This window comes from Garra rufa, chromosome 10 (genome assembly GCF_049309525.1).
Source record: "Garra rufa chromosome 10, GarRuf1.0, whole genome shotgun sequence".
NCBI classification, from domain to species: domain Eukaryota; kingdom Metazoa; phylum Chordata; class Actinopteri; order Cypriniformes; family Cyprinidae; genus Garra; species Garra rufa.
Genome location: NC_133370.1, coordinates 20,596,478 through 20,617,838, shown reverse-complemented (window position 1 = coordinate 20,617,838; position 21,361 = coordinate 20,596,478). Strand labels below are relative to the sequence as shown.

Genomic DNA, 21,361 nt, shown 5'->3' with positions numbered 1-21,361 from the left:
AATACTTAAATATAAATAGATTTAAATATATATATATATATATATATATATATATATATATATTCACATTTTTTAAAATTATTTATCCATTTACATTTGTATTTTCATATATATAAAATTATAATATACACTATCAGTCAAAAGTTTTTGAACAGTTAGATGTTTAATGTTTTTTTTAAAAAGGTCTCTTCTGCTCACCAAGCCTGTATTTATTTGATCCAAAGTACTGAAAAGTACTGATTTTTGCTACTCAAAAATAAATAAATGAATATTATTAAGATGAAAACAGCAAATTAGTAAAATAAAGAGTACATTTTTTTCATGTTTTCATGATTAGAAAGACCAGAAGAACAGCATTTATCTGAAATAAAAATCTCTTTTGTAACATTATAAATGTCTTTATCATCACTTTTGATTTAAGATTATTAATTTCTAGAATTTCTTTCCCCCCAAAAAAACTTTCATACATTTTTTTTTCAAAACTGTTTTAAATATTGATAATAATAATAATAATAATAATAATAATATAATAAATGTTTCTTAAACAACAAATGAGCATACTAGAATGATTTCTGAAAGATTATGTGACACTGAAGGCTGGAGTAATGAAAATGACTGAATGCTGAAAATGTAGCTTTGCCCATAGGAATAATAAAATTTAAAGTTATTTTCAAATAGAAAACAGTTATTCTAAATAGCAAAAATATTTCAAAATGTTACTGTTTTTGCTGTACTTTGAATCAAATAAATGCAGGTTTGGTGAGCTGAAGAGACTTTTTTAAAAAACATAAAAAAATCGTATTGCTATTTAGAATTTTGACTGGTAGTGCATATAAAAAATATATACAAAATATTTATATATATACAACAACAAAATCGTCACTTCCCGATAAACTGGCAATAAATATCACTAAGAAAAGTAGGAGAAGCCATTGAATATAGTAATTTTCATATATAATAATTTTTCATTTCCATCTTCTATTATTCGCATTAACTGTTTTTCGCAAAAGTCAAAAACCACCTCAAGCGAGCGTAAAAACATTTTGCGAATTAAGGGATTTTCTTTCTAAATTTGGTGCTTCCATCACTCGTTTATTATGCGATACTTTAAAATGTACATAATTACGGTGATGAAAACAGCAATTGTGACCCTGGACCACAAAACCATAAGTCATAAGCAGCACGGTTATATTTGTAGCAATAGCCAATAGTACATTGTATGGGGCAAAATTATTGATTTTTCTTTTAGGCCAAAAATCATTAGGATATTAAGTAAAGATCATGTTCCATGAAGATATTTTGTAAATTTCCTACCTAAATATATCAAAACGTAATTTTTGATTAGTAATATGGATTGCTAAGAACTTCATTTGGACAACTTAAACGGCGATTTTTTAAATATTTAGATTTTTTTGCACCTTCAGATTTCAGATCTCAGGCCCTATCTTAACAAACCATACATCGATGAAAAGGTTATAGCTTTCATATGATGTATAAATCTCAATTTCGAAAAATTGACCCTTAAGACTGGTTTTGTGGTCCAGGGTCAGGTAGTCAATACTATCTTGGAAAATAACGCTACTTTGCATTTTGACCTAATAAGCCAAGAAAAACATCATAAAAATTCAATGTTCAGCATTTTACTAGTATTCTGTCTGCTATGAAACACCACCAAAACCTTTTAAATGTTCACTCTTGATGCTGAAATCATGTATCTCCACATGCCAATGGACTCAAACTGCGACTGTTGAACGCTGTCAAAAACAGACTCCTCGTTTTAGTCCAGTCTTCCCAAGAGAAGTTCATAACTATTCAATTTCAACTTAAAATCCACAGTAGAGCGCACCTGTCTGCTGCCTTCCACTGGCTCATTCATATTGAATTATAAAGGGAAATGTCCCTCCAGGGCTTCCATCTTCTCCAACTACACAGATGTTGAAAATCAAAGAAAGAATGACGGGCTATTTCTCTGTCCACATGGCCAGAGGGAAGAGCAAAACTCCCCAAAAGCTTTTTTAACTTGGCTTTTTGTTTCAAGGCAGTCTGATGGAACATTTGCTGTGCATGAGGCCAGAACACAGTCATCTGAGTCCACTATCCTCCCTCACACACATCCCTCTGGGCTATTTCTATCCACAATGACTTCACTCTACCAATGCATGCAGCGATGACCTTCGGTCCAGCTTGCAGAGCACGATAGTGGCTGCTCTTTCCATTAGGAAGGTTTTATAGATAATGCCACTTAGGTTTGGGTCGGTAAAATTTTATTCTTTCTCATTTTGAAAGAAAGTAATACCTTTATTCACCAAGGATGTGTTAAATTAATAAAAAGTGATAGCATAGATTTACATTGTTTAGAGAGATTTATATTTTGAATAAATGCTGTTCTTTTTTTTAGATCACATATTCCAAAAAAAATGGCAGCATATTCAAATGATTTCTGAAAGATCATTTAACACTTAACCCAAATAAATGCTGATGAAAAGAAATAAATAATATTTTAAAGTATATTAAAATAAAAAACATTATTTTCAAATAAATAAATCAAATAAATGCCTTGTATGTATGTATGTATGTATGTATGTGTATATATGTGTATATATCAACTACCATTGAAAAGTTTGCTTTCAATTACATTTTTTTAAATTAAATTAACAATTTTATTCGGCAAGGACACATGTAATTCATAAAAAATAACAATAAAGCCTTTGCTACAGAAAATTCAATGTTAAATGAATGCTGTTCTTAAAAAATAATCATGATTTCCAAATGTTTTCAACATTAATAAAATTAAGTATGGTTTCTTATGAAGAAAATCAACACATCAGAACGATTTCTGAAGGACTATGTGACACAGAAGACCAGAGTAATGACTGCTGATCTCATCTTTACCATCAGAGGAACAAATTACTTTAAAATACTTTTTTTTTTAAATAATTTTTTCTTCACAAGTCCATTGGCTGAAAAAAATACATCTCTGACTTTGACATACATTTTTTTAGAAACTGCAGAAGAGGTTTACAGGAGCTTCTCACCAAAGGTGGATGATCACAGCTACCTCGTATTGGTGTGTCTCTTCATCTTTACGGCTAGAAAAGACACTACAGGAACAAGTGTAGAACTGCAGGATCAACTACAGCAAGACACAAAAATTCTCCAAACTAATGCCAACTGCCTTCACAAACTTAAACTAAAAACCCAGTCCACAGAGAGGGGCCAGATACAAACAACATGTCTCTTCTGAAGAAGTGCTGGCAGAGGGGCACATCCGCACAGACTGACAGATTTTTAAGAAGCCAGGCTGCAGAATTTCAAGTTTGCAGAGAGGGATGTCCATTGGCTCACGCTGTCAGACCAGTGACCTTCAAAGATATGGGAAGAGAGGAAGTTGTTCTGACAGGCACTGGGAGTCCCTGGAGCCCCAGCAAACTGGTTCCAGAGAAGTGACAGTATGTTCGAGTAAGCTTCCACCCAGAGGACCTAAATGGGCGAGCGTCAGAGTCTGTGCGTGTCTGTCCACCAGTCAGATGGGGAATTTGAAGCAGAACGCACAGCTGGGTCCACATGCCATTCACTCTTACATCTTGACTTTGAATGATTGCTCAAAGCAAACTGCACTTTAGGCCACCGTATTGCCACCCTGTCTGTTAAGGAAGAGCTTATTCATCCTTCAGTAATATTTTAAAGCTTTAGATCGAGTCAACTACAATGGCCTCAAAAAGTATTTGGTAGAACTAATTTGTAAGAAGCATTTTCACAGTTACTGAACCCGAGTGATTTTGAATTAAAGGTTGTATCAGCGATTCTAGGCTGAAACATAAAGTGTCAAATTCAGCTGACCTTTCTTCATGATCCGCTCGCTGCCTGCCCCATAAATTGGCTGTAAAAAAAAGCGTCTCTGTGGTCAGCCTAGAGTCCGAGATATGCCAAAAAAAACAATCGGTGCTACCAACGATTCCACAGCAAAACAAACAGTGTTCCAACCAATCACCATCGTACTGGTGCAGGGATGTGAGGGAGGCAGAGCGAAAGTCCACAACACCAACCCCCTGACGGTGATTTTCTTTCTGTTTAAGTTAAACTTACGACAAAAAAACTCAAGTGTAAGTATTTTTGTATTTACGTATTTCTGCGTTCGGTGTTAAAGAGACAGCTGTCTACTAAACGTACCGCCTGTCATTAATGTCAATCAAAGAACAAAAGAAAATAATTAACTGTCTGAATATCTTTTGTAAATTTAATGAGGATTAATCAATATTTTATTTATAAAAAGAAAACTGTGTTTTTTTATTTCAATTTCTCTACCTGACATTTGTTCAGTTTCAGTGATTTATTTGTTTGAAATTTCTATTAGTCTAGTTGGTTTTTTTTCTGTGGTATTTTTGGGTAAAACCACAGGCAAAAGACAAAATAAATATGTTTAATTTAAAACTTTTTAAAGGGGTCATCGGATGCCCATTTTCCACAAGTTCATATGATTCTTTAGGGTCTTAATGAAAAGTCTATAATATACTTTGGTTAAAAATTCTCAATAGTAGTGTAAAAAAACAGTCTTTTACCTTTTCAAAATCAGCTCTGCAAAAGCTCAGCTCATTTTAAGACATGGCCTCTTTAAATGCCAACGAGCTCTGCTCGCCCCGCCCCTCTCTGGGATTACGAGACGTATAATGTTTACTTTAGCTGCATATAGCTAGCCTAGAATCTAGACGCGCCCCTAGCGGCAGCAAATTACATTTGCTTCCAAGGTCAGTCTAGTTACTCTCAATTCACTTAAAATTCCGAAAAATCCAAGATGTACCGGGCCAATCACGAGTTGGTGAGCAGGCTTAACATGATGACAACTGACCTGCGACCATAAGTTCCGTCAGACATGAATTCCTGGTTCTGTGAATTACGCGTGGAAAACTGAACAGTATTTATATAATTTTTTACTTTGGATACACAGCCACGTCCATCTGTCCTGAGCAGGAGCTCGTTACATCTGAACGCGCTGTGGTGTAGAATACGCAAACACCGGAAGCGATCTGTGGCGTGTATAGGACACTCATTGTTCACACAGTGCACAGAGATTGTGGATATAGCGGCTATTCAAAATGGTAATTACTTGCGCTTATCCTGGTTGTTCAAACCCATTTAAAGCTAAAAGATTACGTTTGCTTGCGCAAACTCATCCTGGACTTTTTCACCGATTTCCCCTTCCGGTGTTTGCGTATACTACATCAGAGCAGGGTGTACTTTGGATTTGTCTGTGCATGTTATTGTTTACTTTTAAAGGTTTAGTGCCCATCTATGTCTATTATTTGGCTGACAGACTGCACAGTGCACTGATTTTCGTTAAAAATCTCCGTCGCTCTGACTACGTCACCTGACAGACTAAGTCTCTGATTGGTTGTAGCGCTATCCTATTGCGTGGAGAGGAGTTTGAAAGACAACCGTTTATCCCACCCCTCCGGTTGAGCCCTGTCTATGGAGAGTGCCCAGACCCTACATTTATGTGGGTCTGGCTTGCCAGGCTAGCATATAGCCGCATTTAGCGGCGAAACTTGCCAACAAGCACATTATTAAGAAAGGCCATTCACAAAGATGCAAAAAAAAAATCTTTATATTCACTTCTGCTGTGGGTGAAGCAACATCAGGAATGATTTGCACGAACACAAAGGCGTATGCAGACGGGATCGCACTTTCCTTTTAAAAGTGAAAGTAACGTTTTCCTCTGCATCTTCAGTAAATGACGACCCCTGTGTTCATTATTACATCCAACAACAGAACACCTCAATCGCTCAATTAGAGTCTTCCTCTGCACCTGAGTCGACACAATGGCAGTGTATTCGGACTGTTTCAGCTCGGTGAGGGCAGGTCTAAGGTAAGACGCGCATGTCAATCAACTGTATTTCGTCACAACGACTAGAAGCTGAGAATGACCTGATTTTAAAAAGGGGATATTACATTTAAAGATAAAAAAAAAAAAAAAACACTGGATGGATTTTTATCATTGTAGGGTGGTTGTGTACACAAACTACCAACACACATTAATGTGCAAAATGTGAAAGTTAGTTTTGCATCCAATGAATTTTTTTTTTATCTTATTGGAATGGGAATAAGGAATCATTAAGCAGAATCAGAAGCAGAATTGGAATCAATAAAATTCAACCGATACCCAACCCTAGTGCTAAGGGTATTGGCAGCACCCCCTGTTTTTCTATGGGCTATGAAAGCATATCCCAGTCCCAGTCCCCCCTCCATTTGTTCTATTTGACCATAAGTGTCCTGCGTAGTGGACAATACAGTATATTCCACAATGATTCCAGTTCGAAACGAACGATATGTTCCATTCAGAAGGTAATAAAGCGTACGAGATGTGATTTTAAATTGATGATTTAAAATGATGTCACACTTCTCTAGTAAGTTTCGTCTGTGAGTGAAGACACTGCAGGCATCGGTGCAGCGCCAATTCATGAATGAATGTTCTGAAGTGAAGCAAACTTCAATGGATTTCCCCTGCTCAGGGAGTAGGGAGCAATGAACACTGTGTAGCAATCGGTACACAATTCATGCACCGTAGCTCTCTTCTATCGAGCTTATCACATCGGAATCAGGTGTGTTAACTAAGAGAGCCATGCAAAATTTACAGAGTGTAGGAGGGTGGGGGCGCAAAGACTGGGAACCAAAAAATATGTTAGTTATTTTCAGAAATTGTCTTTGACACTGGTAAACTAAAAATGTTTAGCATTTTAGGCTCTTCTGTTGTTTCTTTTGTATGAAATGGTATTTATTTATTATTAGTTCATTTTTTAAGATTTGTATAGATATCACAATATATTGTTATTGTGAATTTTTGAAGCCACAATAATCATGAAGTGAAAAAATCAGATACCGTGACATCCCCAGGTTTGCTATTAGAATTTTCTCACAAATTGGGTGCAATATTTTCCAATAATCTCAATTTAACAAAAGCTGTTTTCTTGAGATCCTGACTTAAAAAGTAGTTATCTTGTTTTTTCTTCTTGTTTTCTTGCCAATGTCTGCATTATAGACGAACAAAATTGCAAGAAACTCTTTTTTGAGAAGGCGGCTACAACTTTGTTGTTCTAGATAAACTAGAGTGACTCTAAGATCACAAGAAAACTAATTCTGTCATATTTAGATCACAAGAAGACATGGTATATGCATGGCGTAATGCAATAACATCACTACTGCATAGTAGTTTGGGATCAGTAAGAAATTAATAGTTTTTGTCAGCAATGAAGCATTAAACTGATCCAAAGTAACAGTAAAGATATAATGTAAACATTTCTATTTTAAAATAATGAATCGTTTCTAAATATTCTGTAGGACATGTGATACCACCACAAGAATAAATTACATTTTTAAATATATAAAAAACACAGTTCTTTTAAATGAACCAAATACATGCAGCCTTGGTGAGCATAAAGAGACTTTCAAAAGCATTTAAAAATCTAACCAACTCCAAATTTTTGAATGGTAGTGTGCATATTTAAATGTTGTATCAATATCAAATAAAAATAGAATTTAACTGTAGATAAATTTTAAATTTGTCTACTTGGCAAAGGTGCTCATTTCAACACAACTAAAAGATAAAACGAGCAGTAAGAAAATCCAAAAAAGATCAACAGTTAATGTGCATATAAATACGCATGCAAAATACATAATTAGAACTCCTTCAAAACAACATCAAGCTTTTTATATTCTCCCAAAAAAGCAGCTCAGTTCAGAAGGAGATCTCGAGGGAGGCTGTTGCTTTTTTTGTGGATATCAGGCTATAAAGCCTATTTTTCCTTATATAATCTATCTATCATGTCAAAACAGCAGCGGGCAAAGGCAGGAAAAGATAATGTGAGAGGTGTGCTTTATCACACCATCCAGTTTCCGCCATCTACTGTCAATGGAACCCCAAACAACTGAAAAGAGTGACATATGGGACATATCTCCACGAGCGTTATCGCCGTTGCAAGAGCGTGCGTGCCCTGATATACTGCAGGTTTTGCTCTCTCATCACCTGAGCGGTGAAAATGATAGCTAGCATACACGCAGCTATTCATTATCTGTAGAGACAGGCATCAGACAGCAGAGCGTCATCTATTCACACGTTTCTGTCTGGATATGGTGTAGATCTGGGAGTGGTGAGTGTATATACAGCTGCTCCCTGCAGAGCCACATATCCCAGAGAAAAAAGAAAAAGAAAGACCTAGAAACAATGCAAGGACACTGTTCAGCGACAAAGCGACTGTTTCTGATGACGCATGCTTACTCATCACTTTTTTAAAAGCCTGTCTACCACATTTCAAAGCCTGCCTACTAGACCTCAAAATAAAATGACATCCCAGAAAGTCGGTCAAAGTTATAGAAACAGTGCACGGGGTAGCCTTCTTTTACAAAACTTCTACACTTTCATTGAAGTCAAGAAAAATCAAGAACTATACATTTTTTTAATCTGAATAGAGACTTTTTTTTTTAAACCAAAGCTGTTAATGTGTCACAAATGACATTTGAAAAAAGTACATTAGAAATGTGCAATCTGTTATCAAGGATCGCAGTGACACATTTTGGCAAAACAGCAATTACAGCAATCAAAATATGTGTGTTTAACATCCATTTGTCAGCATATCAGTCATATTTAAAATGATTTGTTCTAGAACTACATAAAAGAACCACTAGTCGAAGTAACATTTACATTATAACCTACTTTTAATTCTTTCTTTTTAATTTAAGCAAAGAGAGCTTAGGCTAATACATAATTTAAATCAAACCTTTGAAGCCTTTTCCCTTTTAATAGCCTTTCCTTTGCCACCCATTTCCCTCAAACTGCCGTGCTATATTTTATTAACCACCGAACAACTAAAGTGACAATGTTTTGGTGAAAAGTGTGCTGAATACATTTTAAAGGCCCACTGAAGTGCTTTGAAACACACAGGGTTTTTCTATGTGTTGACGTAATTTAAATGGAATCAAGAAGACAGGGACATATCTAGTCCCGCCCCCTTTTTTAAATAGCCAGTAGCATTTCGTTTATATATCACAGCTTGGGCCAGAGCTGATGAGCTGGGTAAAGCCACATTTGACAGCCGCAATCTCATACATGTCACATTATGTATATATAAAATAGAATTCTGCGTAGAATTAAAATGTGTGGACGCTTCGGATTCTAGTGAGCATTTGATTGGACAGAACGTTTGATGTAAAGGGTGATGTCATCAAAATCGTTGATCCATATTGCCGTTAGTTGGAGACTGTAAGTTTTGGACTTAATTTTATCTTGTAAATACGAATTTTGCAATTGTTTTGGAGCACACTAGCTTACAGATATCTTAAGGCTAACATATTTTGGACTAATGTCTCTATCACGGTTACAGGCTTGACACTGCTGTGCCACATGGTCATGAAAACTTTTCGTTTGCATGTATTTTTAAGCATTGGGGTTTAAAACAATAGATTTTCTGTGTTGAAGCGCAATCAGCAGTGAAAGAGAACTTATTTTGCTATATGCGCACGCTGTCTAAGAGACTGTTTCTGAATTATTTTGCTGCTTTATAGGCCTTGAATGGTTAAATACACACACTTATATGGTCAAAAGGCTTATCTTTGCAAGTATCCTCGTAAACACAGTCATTTAATTTAAAGTGACAGCAGTCTAATATTCCTGCTGTCTGTCATTCATGTTAATCAAACAACAACAGAGGAAATCTTCTACTCTCTTGACTAAATCACTTTTGTAACATTAATATGAATAAATTGTTTTTGCCTTATTATTTGTAATTAATTTCTTATTCTTATTTAATCGCTAAATGTTTACATGCCTTCAGTGAGCTAAATTTTATTTTAGGCTAGTATTAGTTTTTTTGTGATATTGCCACTGGTGAAAAGAATTATGAAATGAAGAATCATGATAATAAACTGAATTAATTTATATAAATACATTTGTAAAATTACCTCAAACTCTCCGGACACCAGTTTGGAACCTCTAATTTATAGACAATATGAAATAAAAATTCACCTATCTATTTTCTAAATGCATGTTATAAATCTTATTGCAAATAATTCATCAGTGCATGTTTTATTTTTTACATATTCTTCAACCTCATAATTTTTAGTCAAACCGACTTGATTTTCAGGCAATACGACAGATTTCAAGCTTACATTCTTCTGCCTTTGGTTTTGAGTGCAACTCCCACATCTCCACCCTACATATCTTTTTCAATAACCTGTTACACTCGGAAGTACATCACAATACAGAAGAAAAGATCTCACACTTCCATTTTATCCTGACTTTAAAGGACCAGACCTTGGGTACTCATAAGAGAGAAAGACAGCATATTTATGGTCTTACCTGTTGTAAATGTCATCATCTTCACCTCCCCAGCCCCAGTATTCATTCGGGAAGCCGTTGATTTTGAGGAACTGTTTTTTGCTAAGGCCAGACACCCCTCCAAAGTACCCCGCATAGGGCAGCCTGCAAGAGGGATCAGATTTGAGTCATTCTTATTCAGCTACTACACATTTTAGAATAAAGCCTTAAATCCGAGTGCATAAGACCTTATAGTAACATTACCTCAAATTGTCTATTCATGCCTATGTCCATTTGGAACGTAGGGCTAAAGGCTTTGGATTCCCATTAGATTTCCTTTTTGATTCAAGTCTACAGTAAAATACCCTCTCTGAACCGAGCCCTTTAGTCAGTCAACTCAAGCATTCGAATTTAACAAAACTGCATCTCGTATGAGTGATTTTGAGAGCCACAGAGTCTTCCCACAGGGGATCCAACATTTTCAAATGCTATCTGATCCTTCTCCCAACTCTCTTTCATCACTTCTCTTCTGGTCGCCACCCCTCAGGCCCCTCGGTTGAGCTACCAACTCCAAGGACGCCCTGTAAAAGCTTAAGTGCACCATAAACTGTAGAATCCATTTCTCATCATAGAAACACAGCTCATGGTTCAGGAGGCCACTGTCAGATTAGAATTATTAGAGGAATCATCGTCTACAGGATTAAAGGCTGATATAAATATACATACTCCATTGCAGGTCAAATTATGAATTAAAAGGCCTTGGAGGTTCTGAGAACTAAGTCATATATTTGACCTTTAAACCACAGAGCGATTATATCTCAAGCAAGTGGAGGAATACAGTTTGGAAAAGCATTGAGTCCACTAGAATGGTTTCTGTGTCTCCTCTTTTAAGAGGCCCGCTGGGCTGTGGGCTGGCAGGTGCATCATGGGTAGCCGCCCGGGGTTTGCCTTGGGCTACCGCAGTGTATGTTGCCAATGACAGCAACCACATCCACCTACGCAAACAAATGTGCGACATAAGAGAGAAAGAGAAGCAAACCAAAAACCTCCATGAACGCGCATACACACACAAACACGCATCCACAAACAAGTGCTCGTGCGTGCCGCAACCACACGTTAAAAGACAACAAGCTAAAATTAATGAGGCCATCTGCTTACAGCAGCAGTCTTCACAGAAACAGTATGGCTGAAGTTTCTTCACACGCTCACGGTGTGAGAGCGTGTAATTGTCTAAAGGTGCTCCACTTCTTAAATACAGCAACGTTAAGGCCTCCTCAGACTCAAGGCACACGCCAATAGATGAGTCACAGAGGAAATGAAATTATTAGCCCACTGACAGTTAAAGGCAGTTCACGCACTGGAGAAGGTCAGCGGCATTTGTTTAACAACGTATTGTCTGGCCGTCCGCAGAGAAATAAAAACCAAATTCAATAACTGTTCAAATTGTGCCACAGCACTAAGCAGGTGCTGCAGTTTTGTTAACCGTTTGTGTGTGTGTGTATATTAGTGCTTTCCTCGACTAAAGATTTTTCTGGTCGACTTCATATTAAGCATTAGTCGACTATTACTTGCATGTTTATTAAAAAAAACATAAAATCACAATAATGAGCCTTTAATTGCCTACATAGTCTAATAAGCACTCAACGCACGCAAAAAAATTTTTCACAGCGCACCGGCAGACATTATAATTATGAATGTGTCAAGGAAAAACAGAAAGGAGACTTCATTAACGTTTTAATAATGTATTGATAAACTAGTGCTTTCTTTGTTTTCGGCTTAAGAGATGAAGTCGGCGACACTGACTCATCATCTCCACAATAGTTTATGTGCCTGAATGTTTGATATGGAATACATAATCTGAGAATATTTGTTTGCTACTTAAATTAGTTCACCTAAAAGTGGACATTTCACTCTCTATAGATACATTTTTCATGTCTGTAAGGCAAGTATACACAGAATTTCGAAGTTTTGCACTCAAGTTCACAGAGATTGAGACGACAGAAAGCGAAAAAGGGCAAAAAATCCTGTTTGTTTTAATTATTTTACAAAAGCGCAATGTTTTGTTGTTATTCTGAGTGCACACAAATAAACATAGAGTCTTTACAGATTCGAAAGATTTAGTACTACTTTTATGTGTATGACCAAAAATGTATTTTAAGAGCAAGTGACCACATCAGCGCCACCATCTATCACGCAGTAAGCGCAATACTATTCAGCTTCCACACTCTTAGGTTAACATTAGATTGAGCTGCCATGTAAAGTTGCTACTAGATACATCTTTCAGATGAAAAGCCATATTTGAGGTTGATGAATGATAGACGATTGTTTAAATGTCCTGCCCGATGTACTATATTATCACATAGACCAGCCGTTAATGAACTGTCCATCACGGATTGCATGACTTTGCTACTTCCTGTGGATTTTTTTTCCTGCAACAAATAAAATTTTAGTCAACGAAGCCTCTTCTCATCGACTAACGATTAGTCAACAATCTCCTAAAAATATTAGATGAGAAAAACATTCGTAGTACAAAAATATAGTCCCATATGACTGGTTATGTTTGGCTGTGATTGGTTCATGTGATAAACCCAGCCTCTTGTGTTCGTGCACATTCCACATATTAGTCTGAATGAACAATATAATGGCATTAATGTGAAGACTAATTTAAAAAAGTAAGTAAAGAGCTCACACACTTAGATATAACCACTTTGTTATGTCAAAATAAGACTTAAAATGGCATGAAAACATGATCTCTGGGAGTTTTTAGTGAATAATCAGCTTGGTGAAATATTTCCAAAAAGTGTTTTGATGACTGATGCTCTGAAAAATGTAAAAAATTGTTAAAAGTTAACTATTCAAAGGAATATAAGTTCATAAAAAAAATATTAGTTCACAAAATATATTGTTTAAATTGTTACTGCAAAAGTTATTATTTTAATACATGTAAATTGCTTTAAAACACTAACTTGATGAGATTCAAACATGGCTTTAATGAATAGAATAATGATTAAAATGTTAATGTAAATATATAAAATGTATCATTTTTTCTTTTTCTGATAGTGTAAGTAATGTTTATTTAACCTAGAAAATGTGACTGGGACATGAATTTACATTTGATTTAAAGAAAAAAAAAAGAAAGAAAAAAGAAAAGACCTCTTTTCAAAAGACCACCGCATTCAATCTTTAAATGTGCTACACATACCAACTAATTGGTAAACAATTATCTTTTGGAGTAATTTCCCAACACCGCTCACATTTTAAGATAGAGGCTGATTTGAACAAATTCCCTGAGGATGGCGAAGGAAGGCACAGAGTTAAGATTGTCTTGGTCCTTTCGGCCCCTCACACAAAGACAGGAAATTAAACACCATGGAGCAGAGGCCAACTTGTCTGCTTGCCGACAGAAGACAGACAAAATTCATTTCAAGTTGGGAAAAAAGAAAAAAAAAACATAATACAGTGAACCTTCACCAGTGTTTTAATATCTCCAACTATTACACCGGTCTGTCTCCGCTAAATAATTGTCTGCCTTGGAAAATGAATACATATGCTTGTCAAGGCTCCAAGTCTGTCTAGACTGGCAGAGAACCTAACAAATGAACTTTTGATAATTCAGCTGCATTCTAGAGCTCCAGATGACAAAGTGTCATAAGACATATATCTTCCCTAGTGGGAAAAAAGCAATTAATCATTAGAAGCACAGGCATTGACAGGCAGCCCTCAAGCTCTGCCTGTTTGATTAACTGACTCTGTTCTCTGCAAAGAAATAAAGACAAATACAGACATGGCATCTATTAATATGTATGTAAATAGCAACAAATGCGGCCCAGCATATTTGTAATAAAATATAGCAAAGCCACAATTCTACGAGGATATTAAATTCATATAAGATTTCATTTTATTGCATTTTCAGCCTTTCTATGAGGCCTTTTGAATATTTATGTATCAAAAGGGATGAGAATTACAAAAGCGAGATACAATGATATAACAGACACTTTGTGGTTCCCTCAATATTTAATATCTTACCTGAAGCCGAATTTGTCCATGGCAATGGCAAAGTGACGGGGCTGGTCGTAACAGTGGTACAGATTCCGGTCATCCATAGGGATCAGGTCCACGTCACTGAAAATGAAGCAGTCGTATTCTGCGTCTTTAAGAGCCTCTGTGTAGCCAACATTAAGAAGCTTGGCCCGATTGAAGGTGTCCTCGCCAAGCTGAAACACAACGGAAAAAATAACAGCTTTAAAAATGTATAAACATAAAATATATTTACACTGTGGCACTGAGGCAGAGCTTAGACTTTTAATAAAAAACAAACATTCAGCTAGGTGTGTGTGATATATATGCAACCATGGACCACAAAACCATTCATAAGGGTTTTTTAAAACAGAGATTTATACTTCATCTGAAAGCTGACTAAAAATGCTTTCCATTGATGTATGGTTTGTTAGGATTGTTAGGACAATATTTGGCCGAGATACATTTATTTGAAAATCTGGAATCTAAGGGTGCAAAAAAATCTAAATATTGAGATAATTGCCTTTAAAGTTCTTATCAATGCATATTACTAATCAAAAATTAAGTTTTTATATGTTTACAGTAAGAAATTTACAAAATATCTTCACTTATATTCTAATCATTTTTGGCATAATTTTTCTTTTTATATTTTTGACCCACACAATTTTTGGCTATTGCTACAAATATACCTGTGCTACTTAAGACTAGTTTTGTGGTCCAGGGTCACATATTGTCTATGATAATATCAGAATTGTTTTTTATAGATATGAAATTTGACATTATTGAGTATATCGCAAAAACACAGTAAACAGATTTATGAACATTCTGAACTGACCTGCATGCGCAAAACACAGAGTTCAACCCACAGAGTTAAAAAACAACCCGTGGCAACAGTGAAAAAGTAGCCCAATTTCTTGGGTAAACTGTGGAACTGAAAACATTTGCACAGTAAACACGGAAGACATAAAGTAAGCAATTATGTGTTTATTTATAGTGTTATCTGCTGCAGAAGCCAGCAAAATTATGCGCAGTCAATATGAAAGATAAAGACAAGGATGTGACAGAAAAGTTTTGAAACTTTTGTGATACGAGCCCTTATGTTTTGCTTGTATATAGAGTTGTCACTGTAATACTTATGAGTTCTGACACATCACTGGACTTCCACTGACTACCTTTCGCAGCTGTCTTGATAACTGAGGTTATGTAAAATCTTCAAAGTGACTCCCATGAGAGTAGAATCGTGAGAAATGTTGATCTAGAGCTACATAAAAGTTGCATGAATTCCGATATATGACTGTTCAGACTGCGGTTGCATTGCAAAACATCTGACCTGTATCAGATTTAGTACCACATATGGAAGTAGCACAAATCAGAATTGAAATGATCAGATTTCATGAAGTTCGTGCTCATGAGAAAAACAGATTTGAGTCACATGTGAGCAAAAAAATCAGAATTTTCCCAAAATTCGGGGGCAAAATGCCCCTGTCTGACAATTTTATGCCTTTTATATTTAAATCTGATATATTAATATCACGAGAAGAGTGGCGTTTTTGTCCAAATTTCAACACGATTGCAAATCGATTTGATGAACAGCTCAATTAGGGATGGCGAAAACTAAAAAATTTCTTGACCGACCACTGAGCCTCATTAGCCGGTTGAAACCGGTTAACCGATTAGTTTAAAATATGGTACGCTATTTGAAATAACAGCCATTTCGAGCCGCGCCTGCAATTTCGCAACTCTGTCGCATCTCTCTGCCGCTCTGCCTCCCGCACACACACGCACACACTGCCACTCAAATCACTTTTTTAAAATCCCCGACAGCGCGAAACATGAGTCCCGCAAACGCGGCGCCGAAGAGCTTGTTGTATGTAATCGTAGGACAAATGGCTCCTTAGTTTCAAATGGTTTGGGTACAAGGTGATCGCTTTGAAAATAAAGGCGTTTGTCTACTGTAGGGTAGAAGCTCATTTGAAACATTGCCACGGCTCATTTAAGAAAATGACAGCTCCGAAGAGACGCCGCTTTAGTTGAGGTAACAGTGCTAACCATAATAAAGAAAGATGATGATCATCATCACCTTATTGGTTACCACTGAAATGTAGATGTAATGTATTTCCAAATCTAAGCCCATCTTATGCGGAATGTTGCCTAATAGACTGCAACATGATAAAACCAATGGATAAAACAGGCACCTTCAGAATGCGTAAAAGACACACCGGCACTTTTTTTTTAACCGACTACCGACAACTTTGACCGGTTAACGTTGATACGGTCAACCACCGGTCAAACGGTCATCGGTTAACATCCCTAAGCTCAATAAACAAGAATTTAATATTAAGTGACTTACATTTTATACACAACAGGTCTTGGTTTTGCTGTATTTCGATAATGAAATTAGTTTCAAACAAACAGCAGAACTATTTTTCATCTCTGAGCAACAAACGATAGTGTTTTGTTACTGAATCAATCAGCCATTTGAACAAATCAGTTGAATGAATGACTCAATGACTCACTCAAGGTATTTGCCTCTACGCACTGGCAATTTAAAATTTATATTTCAAGTATATTGTCCCTTTTTTCCCCATTTCATTTCAAATTAGGGTGACCAGACGTCCCGCTTTTCCTGGGACAGTCCCGTATTTCAGCTCTATATTTAGTGTCCCGATTTATTTAGAAAAAATCATGTTTTGTCTATGCATTTGTAACTGGATATTAACTGCATTCTTATCCTGCATTAAATAGTCAGATTCTGTGCCACCTCTGCATTGCAAACACAAATTCTGTTATTACTGACTTCATTTGATTGGTAACATTTAATGTATTGATTTGATTTAAGAATTAGATACAAAAGATGATGCACACATTGAATTAAGTGAGATAAAAATTGGCTTTATAAAGGTAAAACTGCCCAAAACTGTTAATTCTCTCTGTAAAATGATGCAAAATGCATTTAAGATTACCCAAAGCCAATGATAAAAATGTCTAATTTTACACTGAATGGGATGCCATGTAACTCTACAACGCCATGTGGTGTTTGAACTAATAATCCAGTGTGACAATAATCCCATGTAATCCTCTAATACCTGAGATTTGGCCTAATAATCCAAAGGTGTGAACTACTGTCACAAATCTACTGCCTTTTCTGCACAATGGCTGTGGATGTGCACCACAAAAGCATTACCAAAATGATTAAAGGATGCATATTACGTGAGGCTTTGAAGTGTCGCATTCACCACAAAACCTCGTCTGTAAACACTGATGAACAGCATTGGATGCAAACAGAAGCGCCTCTCAAGGAACGCTCTAGATATAACGAATAAAATCTTATTTTAGTCACAAATGCTAAAAAAAAGGAAAATAACTTAATACTAAGTGACTTTTAGCTTCTATCAATATTTATCCTAACTTCAATTCTCTCAGAGGCCCAGAGGAGAAAGATTCTTCAATATAAGAGAGAAATGGAGAACGAGTGAGAGGGGGCAGATAAGGCAATATCTTTAAGAGACGTAAAATAGCTTTTTTCATCAGCAAGGGTGCTCATTAAACATTACTGGGCTCATTTTGACTAGTTTAATAAGATTTATTCCTCGCGTGGTAGCAGACAGCTCAGGCAAACACAGCAGTAGATGTCTGGTAATAACACACCTCGCTAAAAACGACAGATTTATAACAAGGACATGCTCACGATTTAGCAACTCTCATCCAAGAAACCAGCTCCAATGCAGTAGATATGTGGACATCACGAACAGATGGTTTTGGAACAAAAAAGTCTAATTATTTTTAGAAAAAGGATCATCGGAACTAAGCATTCATCCTGAAGTTTCAGCTGTGAGGTGTTTGGCTTGTTCTGTACGGTTTCGACACGCCATGAATTGGGTTTGATTGTGAAACAGGTGTAGAACCCTCCCCTCATTAGCCGACTAGCACCTGTTCTAAGTCGTTAACCTCAGCAGGGACAATGGCTCATCTGTGGTGTGTTATATCATTCTATTTTTGTGCTTTACATCACTAAAACAACCTCAAATGATTGACAGTTAAGTACAGTTACGACAGACCGTCTGCCACAGTATACAGGGAGTGCAGAATTATTAGGCAAGTTGATATTCTTGTCATATTTTTTTCCCAAGCACATTTGAATAATTCCAAACCACATCAATCTTAATAACTACTATTCATTTTGTATTTAATTATTTATAATTGTCCATGAAGGACAATTATACAGATATTTGTACATTTTCTTTTACAGATAAAATGAGCCAAAAAAGAGATTTACCTCAGACTGAAAAGTCAAAAACTATTAAATGCCCATGAGAAGGATGCAATACTAATGCAATACTGCAATTTGCAAAGTTAAGGCATGACCACCGGACAGAAAAACGGTTGTTGCATCTGCATTGTCAGAAAAAACAGGTGGAGGAGAAAAGATGCATGTTAATTGCAAAAAAAGTAAGAATTAATGATGAGAATCAGATATGTAACCATCAGGAACCATTTAGTGTCCAGCGCCACCGTTTTCCAGAACTGCAACCTACCTTGAGTCTCCAGAAGTGCAATGTGTCTGGTTCTCAGAGACTTTGCTTGGGCAAAAAATCCTAAAAAATGACCCTCAATTAATAAGAATAACATTCTGAAGTATTGTCAAATACATAGAGATGGTTTTTTTCTAGGCTTTATAGACAGATGAGTTGAGAGTGACTCTTGAAGGACCAGCACCACATCCTCTTGTAGCACTCTTTCAAAAATATATTTTCCAGAATCTGGCAGTAAGTTTTAAGAGTTTATTTTGGTCCCTCTCTGCAAGACTGACATTTCAGGATAGGAGATGGACTAAAACTGAAGTCCCAAAACTTACTGCCAGATTCTGGAGGATAAACTTGAAAGAGTGCTACAAGAGGATGTGGTGCTGGTCCTTCAAGAGTCACTCTCAACTCATCTGTCTATAAAGCCTAGAAAAAAACATCTCTATGTATTTGACAATACTTCAGAATGTTATTCTTATTAATTGAGGGTCATTTTTTAGGATTTTTTGCCCAAGCAAAGTCTCTGAGAACCTGACACATTGCACTTCTGGAGACTCAAGGTAGGTTGCAGTTCTGGAAAACGGTGGCGCTGGAGACTAAATGGTTCCTGATGGTTTCATATCTGATTCTTAACATTAATTCTTACTTTTTTTGCAAATAACATGCATCTTTTCTCCTCCACCTGTTTGTTCTGACAATGCAGATGCAACAAGCATTTTTCTGTCCGGTGGTCATGCCTTAACTTTGCAAATTGCAGTATTGCATTAGTATTGCATCCTTCTCATGGGCATTTAATAGTTTTTGACTTTTCAGTCTGAGGTAAATCTCTTTTTTGGCTCATTTTATCTGTAAAAGAAAATGTGCCTAATAATTCTGCACACCTGAAAATAAGGAGTTTTTCACTTCCAGCCTTCATGGACAATTATATATCAATTATAAATAATTAAATACAAAATGAATAGTAGTTATTAAGATTGATGTGGTTTGGAATTATTCAAATGTGCTTGGGAAAAAAAATATGACAAGAATATCAACTTGCCTAATAATTCTGCACTCCCTGTATAACGGTTAAAGGTGTTGTTGGAAATAGCATAGTGTCTAAAGTGACGTGTCTAAAATCTCCTTATAGACGGTTTGCACTTCATGATTTGGTCAGTTACCCGGATGTGCAGGCAAATTAGAAAAAAAAAACAACAGCATAGAATTACCGTTTAATAATGTACTACTGAATAAGTTGTTCTGCTAATTTATGCTGTCTAAACCACAGAAAAAATGTGTGGAAGCTGTTAAATCATGGAAGGAAGTAGGAAAGGGTGCAATATTTTGACAAACTAAAGTGTGAGCAGTATTAATTAAGATGTTAGCCTAATATTTTACCTACCTGACCGCAAATGATAAGAACAAACACAAATGCTGTCAAGATTCTTGCCCTTGAAATCCTGGTTCAGTTTGGCCAACCACAAACACATTTTGTTCCTCAGACTCTTGCACTCTTCTCCTTGACTCTAAATGTTTTTCCCGGTCGTGAAAACACTGTACATGTGCCCCTATACCCCTTATATACCTGCGTTATACACTTATATAACATATAAGTGAATTTTTGTTACATTAAATGTAAAAAGACACAACAAATAATTAAATGTATTAATATTAATAATTACAGCAAACAATTCTTCTGTTACTAGTTAAACTAGTTAAAGACAGATACTAATTTACTTAAATATCAGTAAGGCTGTAAGCAAAACCAACAATAGTGCAAAATACTGTACTATTACATACATATATTTAAAACAACTACAGCATTTTAAAATAAATGTTATATACTAATACATATTATATACTAATGTGCTTAAAATATGATTCTAATATGCTGATTTGGTGCATTTCCTTTCAATGTTGGAAAGTGCTGCTTAATATTTTTGTGGATATTTTACCCCAGGGTTTTTTGCTGAATAAAAAAAGTTCAAAAGAAGATAATTTAGCTGAAATAGAGAATTATTCTGTAACATTATAAATGTCTTCAATATCATTTTTGATCAATTTAGCCACACAAAGTAAAAAAAAAAAAGGTCTTACTAACCCTAAACACTGTTATCGATTTTTCTTTTATGCCAAAAAATCATGACATTAAGTAAAGATCATGCTCCATTAAGATATTTTGTACATTTCCTACCGTAAATATATCAATCTTAATTTTTGATTAGTAATATGATAAAAATCTAATAAAAATTTAAAGGCGATTTTCACAATATTTAGATTTTTTTGCACCCTCAGATTCCAAATTTTCAAATTTGTATCTCGGCCAAATATGTTCCTATTCTAACAAACCATATATCAATGGAAAGCTTATTTATTCAGCTATTCAGCTACTTATTCATAAAAAACTGAGACTTATGGCTGGTTTTGTGTTCCAGGGTCACATATTATAGCAATGAGGCAATGATAATTAGTTCAAATAAAGCATCAAAAGGCATTATAACCAATGCCTGCAGAGGACACCAATGGCCTGATGATTGTT

General features: G+C 35.8%; 1 protein-coding gene across 1 annotated transcript in view; it reads right to left on the bottom strand.

Annotated features, from left to right (window-relative positions):
- Positions 1-21,361, bottom strand: part of b4galt2 (UDP-Gal:betaGlcNAc beta 1,4- galactosyltransferase, polypeptide 2) — a 132,939-nt gene that overhangs the window by 21,892 nt on the left and 89,686 nt on the right. Inside the window, exons 5-6 of the mRNA XM_073849393.1 lie at positions 14,330-14,517; positions 10,346-10,468 (exon numbers count right to left, since the gene is read on the bottom strand). Of these exons, the coding sequence (XP_073705494.1) occupies positions 10,346-10,468; positions 14,330-14,517 (311 nt within the window). The remainder of the gene's footprint in view (positions 1-10,345; positions 10,469-14,329; positions 14,518-21,361) is intronic.